Genomic DNA, 8543 nt, shown 5'->3' with positions numbered 1-8543 from the left:
GCAGGACAATGGACTATCTTTAGCAATGGCCCATCTACTATTCTGAAGTCGCAACAAGAATTGTCTTCTTAGGGCTGCTCATACATCAGTCTGCTCTTCTGCGTAAGGACTCTGTGGAGCTCTAAGAGAGCAATGGTCCACATGCCCACAGAAAGACAGCTGTGGTTTTCTGCGCTCTTTCAGTCTCACTGTTGCCATTGAAGCACCAGTGTGCATTGCTCAGCACAGGCAAGGCTTATCTCCATTTAAATACAATGAGAGTTGAAAGATCTGACGTATTGGTTTCGCCCACTGGATTGGGGCTGTATGTGTTTTACTTTTGTTCTCTGATCCCACAAGCAGCCACTTCATTGCGAACTGGAATTCACATTAATTGGAATGAGATTGTGAGAAAAGGAGTGAAATATATCTGTTGCAGGATGACATAAGTCATGAGCCCCTCCTTTTTCTTACCCAGGACAATCTGTGAAATCGGTGGCTGCAACTACTTGCTAAGAGGGATTTTACCAGTGTAACCCTTGCTAGCACCTTTCTTCCAGCAGTTGTTTTCCAAGCTAGCAGAAATCAGTAACCAGTGAACAGTTGATAGGTGGCTTGTCCGGTGTTGGTAGATCTAAAGAATTGAGCTTAGCCAGACTAAATTTAAATAAGTGAGCTTGACCATGCTGCAGGGCTGTTCCCTCAAGAATTGTACACTTACCCTATTGCTGAAACAATTTTCTACGTTGAACTTGGTTGAATCAGCAATCACTTCCCTGCTGGGAGCAGTGGTGTAGACAAGCACCTGGGCCACTGGAGCAACATCAGCTTGTACAGGCAGCTGTAGTGAGAAGAACCCCTTGGCTAGCGAAAAAAAAAGAGCAAGAAGTTAAGGTACAGGAAGCCTCCTCTTCAAGCAACCAAAATTCTAGATTTGACTTCGTGATGAATTTCATCCTAGCCATGATGAAACTCCAGGCCTCCAAGTGGGACAAATTGGTGCTCTCAGAGATGCATAAGCCTCACTGTCTGACTGAAAAGATCTCTTTCAAGTGCTGTTTTCCAATGCATAAGCATGCTGAATTTTGGGTCAGCTTCTAAAAACAGACCGTCAGTCTGTGTCTTCTAGGAGCATTGGAGCTCCACAAATGCAGTGGCAGAAGAAAAGGCAGCTGGCACAGAGAATTAGAGCAAATCTGTGCAAAGCCTAAACAAAGGCACAGAAAAGAAAGCTCAAACCTTTCCTAAACAAAGGCAGAGAAAAGAAAGCTCAAACCTTTCCCATATCTTAGCGGATGCAGAGATGCAGATCCCTGTATTTCTACAGCAGCAGCCTGTATGTCTGCCACAGCTGCCTAACCTCTCAGGACAGCAGCAATTTGGCAGGGGGAGGAACTCACCATTTTCCTGGTCCAAATCCAGAATGTGGGTGCCTGCTTGCTTAATGATTCCCTTGGCCATCACCTGAATGGAAGGAGAAACCCTGCTGTGATGGAGGTTATGCACAAGCCAAAAGAGGGGGAACCTGAGAGCAGGGGAGCTGTGCTGTCCATCTGCTGCTCGCACCCTGTTCAGCTGCTTTCTGCCTCCCTGTAGCAGAATCCCAGTGCTCACCCCGGGGGCACCAACACATCCTTACTCTTCTTCTCCTAACCTAACCTTCCTTTTGGGGGGAAAAGAACATACAAAGGATGATAAGAAAGTGTTTAAAGCCTGATGCCACAAACCACAATTTCTATCTCGAACCCCCCTACAACTACTAGTGACAATCTCACTGTACGGCAGGTGCAAGCTTACCAGGTAGTAAAAGACGATTTTCTTCTGCTCTCCTATGGCCTCTGGAGTAAGTATATAGTGCACTCGGACTTCCGTGGAGGAGCCACAGCTTAGTGTCTCAGACTTGGGCTCAATTTTGAGGAAGCTATTACTAGGAGAGTAAAAGCGCTTTAGTGGGAGATAGCCTTCTTCATAAGATGGAGCAACCCAGGAATGGTCATAGCAGTAGGGGTGTACTTTATGAATTGCCTGGAAAAGAGGAAAATACACACACAGATCCTCCAACACAGGTGACTGAACTGAAGCCAGAATTTATGCCCTATATATTAAAGGTTTGGTATTTTTTTATTTAAGCAACAACGTATTATTTGAGTTTGGAAGATGGAAGACAGGGGGGTGTTAGCCTTAGCAAATCATTGGAATGATCTCACTCCCAAAGAAGCTGGAGTTTTTCTCAAACAAACTGAATCATATCAGCTGTTCATTTCCTATCAGTATCACCTCAAGGGCTTTTTACGCTCATACTTTGTCCTCTCTAATAGCCCATTAGTTAAAAGAGAAAACAAGCTGGTTTTTAATTTCCATTGGTGCTGGAGAAGGGATCACACTGTTCAGTGCCAAGAGCAAGCTAAGGACGCTATAGAAAAGGAGGAAAATTCTTCACCTAAGAATCCAAAATCTAAATTGAATAGACCTTTAGGAGCTGAGATAGTCCAGGTCTTCTTAAAAAAGAGAACAAGAGGAAGATTTTTCACATTTAGAAGGGTGTTACTTCACCATTTCATGTGCCTCATGTTTCCTTATTTCCTTCTCTTTCTCACTATAGTTGGGAATTCTTGCCTTTTCTTTATGCTGCAGAATTCTGAAAATTTCAAGCACCTGGTAATAACCTCAGGATAATTTTTAATGGTTTTAATACGTGTCAAGAGAATTGCAGGGAGAAGAGCAAATACAATTCTAGTTAACCTGCCCTACTCCAGGGCAAGATATTATGAAATGTGCGCATTATACACATAATCCATTTTCCTCTACAAAAGGATGGTCAGCAGCCCTTATTTTTCCCAGATAAACGAATTCCACACCAGGGAGAGAATTTCTGTGAATGATTCATACTTTTTGTCATTATGGAAGGAAAAGGGAAAAAAAAGAAAGAAAAAAATAAGGAGGACCGCTTAGAAACTTGGAATGCTAAATTAAACCCAGAGAGATGCACATTGCCTTAACTGACCCTAAAGGATATTGAGCTGAGATACTTGGGAAATCATTTAATTGAAAAGATGGCGAAGCACTAGCAGCATTGCACCATGGGGTTTAGACCCACCCTTGAAACAGATTTGTCTGTTGTGTCTTGGAGCAGAATGGACTACTATGATTTCTTGATGCTCCTTCCAACCCTATATTGCTACTGCCAAGCAGAAATAAAATATTTACAAGCTAAGTGCAATTGTGACATGGCAACCTGGTTTGATGTACAACTATTTCCACCACACTGGTGTCAAGGTTGGCACAACGACCAGGAACAAGAAGCTAAGTGCTTTTGCATATGTAGTAGAAACTTCAGAGGTACTCCCCGTCCAGCACTACTAGTCACTTCATCCCCTTCTCTGACCGCAGGACTCACCCTAATTCCAACAGAACTGGTGTACAACTGGGAAGTGTTCAGGGCAAACTGTGCCCTGCCCTCTTCATTTGTTGTGTAGTTGGCTTCCTGGTCTCCTTGTAAAGAAATCCTCACAATTTCATTGGCGATTGGAGCACCAGACCCATCCACTAGTTTCACCTGGAGGAGAGAAAACAGTACAGTGTAAAAGGAGAGGGATGCCCGTCACCTGAACGGACTGAGAGACCACCAAGTTAAGGACGTTGGGCTCATGTCAGACAAGGAAGCTTCCACTGCACTTTATGTGTGCATCACCCATCTCTTTCAGAGAGAACTGCAAACTTTCTAAATCTTATTTCATTGGTCCTCCCTTATCTCAGCCTCTGGGTCAGAGGAGTGGATGTGGAGATTGACATGCACTCACACCCCTTAGGCCTCCTTTTAAACAGGTGACTGGAAAAGCAGAATTTTACTTGACTGGAGAAGCAGAAGCACGAGGACAGAGGGGTAAGCAGAGTGAGGGCTGTGCCCTCAGCTGCTGTTCCCCAGTTTGAGAGCCTGCAGAGGACAGGAGGCCCCACAGAGATTAGCATCAGTGAGGTCCAGCATCTTTGCACAGGACGGGCATGTATCTGTCCAGGCGGTTCGGTAGCATGATTGTTTGGCACTCGTGGCATTCCATTGCCATGGTTTCCCTACCTGCCCAAAGAAGGGGATTCCGGGTTTGTAGTGGGAGTCTGAATGCTCAAAGATGATTTTGCTAATGGTGGCTGTGATCTCAGAAAAGCCTGTTCCAGTCAGCTCCACTCCTGCAGGAAGAAGCATGAAGAATTAATCTGCCTCTGCCTGAACAGAATTACTTTTACTCCAGGCCAACCCTCCCTTGTTAGACAAGCAACTTTGTTGATGCTCCTGGCCCCCAGGTAGGAAAACTTAAGGTTTCCAGAAAAGCAGCAAAAGCCTGCTTTTATCTTTCATTCCTACTTGTCAGACCCCTCTGCTGGTTTGTTCTGGGCTTATTACATGGCTCTTTGTTTCAGATGATTCATACCTGTCTCCTCCTCTTTAATCTTAGCCTCCACGTAGAGCTTTTTCTCGTATCCACCTCTCTTGAGCTGGAATAACTTGGTCTTTACTGTTTCAGAAATGCAGCCAAAGTTGTCTGTCTGTCGAAGGAGAACAAACATGACCATTATAGTCTCATGTATATGTTTATCAAACTTAATGGATCCATCGCTGAGAAGCCATAACCTCATAGATCATGCCCTCTGTTGTTCTTATTAAAATTGGAAAGCACATAAATGACTCATTGAGGGGCATTTTGAAGTACTTGCAGCAACATCAGGGCAAAGAGTTTGTAACCCAGAAGATTTTTGTGTATGTGTGTGTGAAGTTTGAAATTGCAAACATTCGCTACAGAAGCATAGGTAATTCCTAAATCGAGTGTATGCCACACAAGAAATGTTTTTCAAGCATTGAGCACATTAGAATGTAGCTGCTGAATTAAAATGCAAAAGCCGTATGAATGAAACATAAGCCAAAGCCTGCATATGTGTACAAAGAAGATGACAGTTGGGAAAGCATTTCCAAAGCTTGCCACCTCTCTTCAGCATCTTTATGTGCAAGGCAGGACTCCACACAAAAGGGAAGAGATGCCTGGAACAGAGGGTAGCGCCACAGTGTTCATGGTTTTTTTTCAACATGGATAACAACAGTGGTGGCAGACACAACTGTGGGGTTCATACTGTAGCAGACCCCAAGGACCATAAGAATGTCTTCCACTTGCTTTCTCATCCTGCCATATTTCCACAATCGTTATTTCCCCAGCTTCGGTCAATTAAGCTAGCACGGTTGCAGCTGTTCGTGCTCCAAACACCATTCAGTTTTGCTCTTGCCAATCTGAAGAGTGAAAAAAGTGATATATTTTTTCTGTCTTGAACACTGCTGCTAAACGTATATTCCTTTCCTCCTTGCTCAAACTCCATCACCCCTCCTCTGGTTTCTGCTGTTTGCCTGCTTTCACATTTCATCTTGCTCGAAATCTTCTTCTTCAGGCTTCCTTAAAACACATGGTGTCTCTCCACTCTTCATGCTATGCTTGTACATACTCAGAGCGAGCCTGTGCCTACAAGGCAGGCTCAGTAAACCATGCTTTTCCCTATCACTCTAACCCCAAGAGTAATCATGACTAACCTGTCCAGAGAACTCATCGCACACTGCTTTAGCCTCTTCACCATAGCAGGTGGTTGATACTCGTTCAAACTTCCGGCAGACACGGAAGCTCGCAAGGCCAGGAACAGGCTTCCCAAATGTGTATCTATCAGCAAGGAGGATTGAAAGAAAAACAGAGACATTAGGAATGTAAGGGAGGGTGGAGAAAAATTACTAGCTTGCCCCCGGTGGAGCCAGGACTCTTCTTTAGAGCTGCCTTCAGGATACAGCAAGGTCATCATAGGAATTAAAAAGCAGAAATAAAGTTTGGTAACATTTTAGGATCAAGCTTGGCCACAGGGGAAGGAGCAGTAAATCTTGTAGTCCTGATTACATCCCTGGGAATAACACAAAAGTCTTCAGAATTCATTTATCCTAATACCGATTTAGTTAAGAGTAGCCCTCATCTTGGAGAACAGGTTGCAAGTATCTACCCCATCGGCCAGTTCTGATGGAAGTGGTTTGCGAATGTACATGCATGCACGGGGTCTTTTGGCTCTGTGCAGCTCAGGCCATGGCTCTCCCTGCAGGATGCGTGGGACATTGCAGAACCGAATGAGATGGCCCAAAGGAAAGCGGGCGGCTGCATCACTTACCGTTTCCTCTCCACAATGACAAGCATAAGCCACAGTTAAAACACAACTCCCAGGTAAACTAAACTTAAGACCTCTTCCCTAGCACTGTAGCTGATCTAAAATCATCTACGACTCAAAAAATATGCAAATAAAAACCCCTCCCAGAAAAACAATACCTCTCTATACGTTACATACAAAGTGCCCCAAGCAATAATTGTTGCTTTTTGTGTAATGGTAGGTGTAGTCTCTTTGGTCCTGGGATGCCAAAATGATGGAGAAGTATAACTAAGTATTGTATCTCAGTCTCCCAACTGGACTTTCAGCGGCAGCTGAAGAAAAACCTGAAACCACGAAAGACTTGAAAGAACGATACTCACAGACCACAAACTGTCACCTTCAGCTTCTCATCAAGAATGGTGATCATCTTGGGCATTTTCACGGTTACTTCGAATTTTGGCAGCACTGCAGCAGAAGCAAAAGAAAACAGCCTGTGTGGTGGGGAGTAACATAGGAATGAGACATGAAGGCTGCTCAAAGGCTATTCTTACAAATGACCTGAAACCCTTTTGAACCTGAATGGTCAGATTTTAGAGGCTTCTGTCACCTGCACATCCCACTGAAGTCAGCAAAAACTGCAGGCACTCAGCAAGCCATTGTGCCAGTTAAAGCAGACAGGATTGTTAGACCAGCTATTAAAATACAGGTGATTCTTAGATAACACATGGGTTATCGGTCCCACAGCAGTTCGGATACAGTAAATAGACGGTGAAGTCAATAGCGGTTTCCCACAACCACACAGAGCTGGGACTGTAGCCTGGTTTCTGCATTTCCAAAGCATGTAGATCTTATCAATTTGCAAAACATGAAAACTCCATAGCTTCCTCGGTGACTTAGCACAGGATGACGTCACATCCAAACCCAGCTGCAGGCGAGGAAGTGGATGGTGAATGTCAGGAGAACTAGAAGGTATTCGGGGCACAGGAACAGTCTTGCAATTGAAAGAGGTCAAATGACTTCCAGACTCCACTTCCAGGACTCGTCTCTGCTGCACGAGCTACACCATGTCAGACCATGTAACAGTGGCTGCAGCTGGCTGTCTGGGGTGGGAAGCTATGCTGGTTGCGACCATGTGCGGGTGCAGTATTGGGATACCATTTTCTAGCCAAGCAGATGGAACTGGCTTAACAGCGAGCAGCAGAGAGAGGTTAAGACATTAAGGTGTCATGTAAGCCATGGGCTTAGATTGTTGGGGGAGGAAAGGCAGAATCTGAATTTACAGTCAGCCCCAGCCTACACCAAAAAATGAGGACTTTGGGCCAGACTCATTGCATGACACTTGAGAGATGTGCAGCCAACTGGCGATGAGGCTGTGGCCTTAAATCACCTCTGAAAAGAAGTAATTTTGTGGTTGCCAGCACAGACAGATCCAAGCACATTGCTCCTCCTGATGGGAGCCTTGCTGAAGTGGGCAGTTGGAAGAGGTGCACTGCATGGCATGGGGCTTAGGGAGGAGCAGAGACAAGTCACTCAAGTCGTTCCACTTTTATTCCTCAGAAAGGGATGATGCTTGGGAGGAAGAGGACACAGAGACATTTTTACAGCCATGCTGGACATCCTGGTCTGATCCACCATCCTGTTCAATTAAGGTTTCATGCCCCAAGGAAGTAGCTGTTAGGAACTTAAAATTTCAGTGAGTTACCATATTCCTCCACAGAGAAAGGATGCTGAATTTTCTTCCCAGAGTCCTTCTGTGCCACCACTGTGTAGGTGCCTTGCATAGGTTCAGAGGTAAGGTTGAAAAACAGCTGGATTAATCCCCTCTTTAACTCTGCCTTTGTCCACTGGTACAGACGGTTTTTCTTTGGGTCCTACAGATAATGAGATCACAAGGAGATTGTGAGAACTGTTGGAGTCTGCAACAAGAACTAAAAAGCACTAGCAAAAGCGGTGAGAAGAGAGGCCCAGCCCCAGTGTTTCAGGAGTGGGGGCACTAGCAGAGTTGGTGGGGAGCCCAGGGCTGTTTAATCAAAGGAGCTGTAACCTGGGCCCAGAATGCATGGTAGCCACCACAAAGAGTTAAAGCTCTGTCTATTGGAGTTAACGTAATGGACCTGCTTAATACATAAAATAGACAAGAGTCATCTTGAGGCAACTGGAACTTACACTGCTCAGGCTGAGGTGCAATAGATGTGAACATGAATTGAATGTTTGTACATACCTCAATATACACCAGCGGAAACTAGAAAAAGAAGAAAGGAAACAGCATATTTAGACAGAGTGTAAGCAACACAGTCAAATGACCAGGGCTATGGCCACATTTCAGGGAACAAGCTGATCACCCAGTAGGATAAGGAAAAAGCTTCCTGGTATGAAGCAACAGAGTATTTCGAGGTACATCAAGG

General features: G+C 44.8%; 1 protein-coding gene across 1 annotated transcript in view; it reads right to left on the bottom strand.

The window, feature by feature from the left end:
• The window catches only part of A2M (alpha-2-macroglobulin), a gene marked incomplete at both ends in the record, with an annotated part of 18294 nt that extends 9914 nt beyond the window's left edge, over positions 1–8380 (bottom strand). The window contains 10 exons of the mRNA XM_010138593.1: positions 701–843; positions 1380–1443; positions 1777–2004; positions 3377–3535; positions 4055–4164; positions 4407–4521; positions 5549–5672; positions 6519–6603; positions 7841–8009; positions 8360–8380. Coding sequence (XP_010136895.1) covers positions 701–843; positions 1380–1443; positions 1777–2004; positions 3377–3535; positions 4055–4164; positions 4407–4521; positions 5549–5672; positions 6519–6603; positions 7841–8009; positions 8360–8380 — 1218 coding nt within the window. The remainder of the gene's footprint in view (positions 1–700; positions 844–1379; positions 1444–1776; positions 2005–3376; positions 3536–4054; positions 4165–4406; positions 4522–5548; positions 5673–6518; positions 6604–7840; positions 8010–8359) is intronic.
• Between the last annotated feature and the right edge of the window lie 163 nt (positions 8381–8543).

Source organism: Buceros rhinoceros, unplaced genomic scaffold (genome assembly GCF_000710305.1).
Source record: "Buceros rhinoceros silvestris isolate BGI_N320 unplaced genomic scaffold, ASM71030v1 scaffold28766, whole genome shotgun sequence".
NCBI lineage: Eukaryota > Metazoa > Chordata > Aves > Bucerotiformes > Bucerotidae > Buceros > Buceros rhinoceros.
This window is presented reverse-complemented; position numbering and strand designations above follow the sequence as displayed.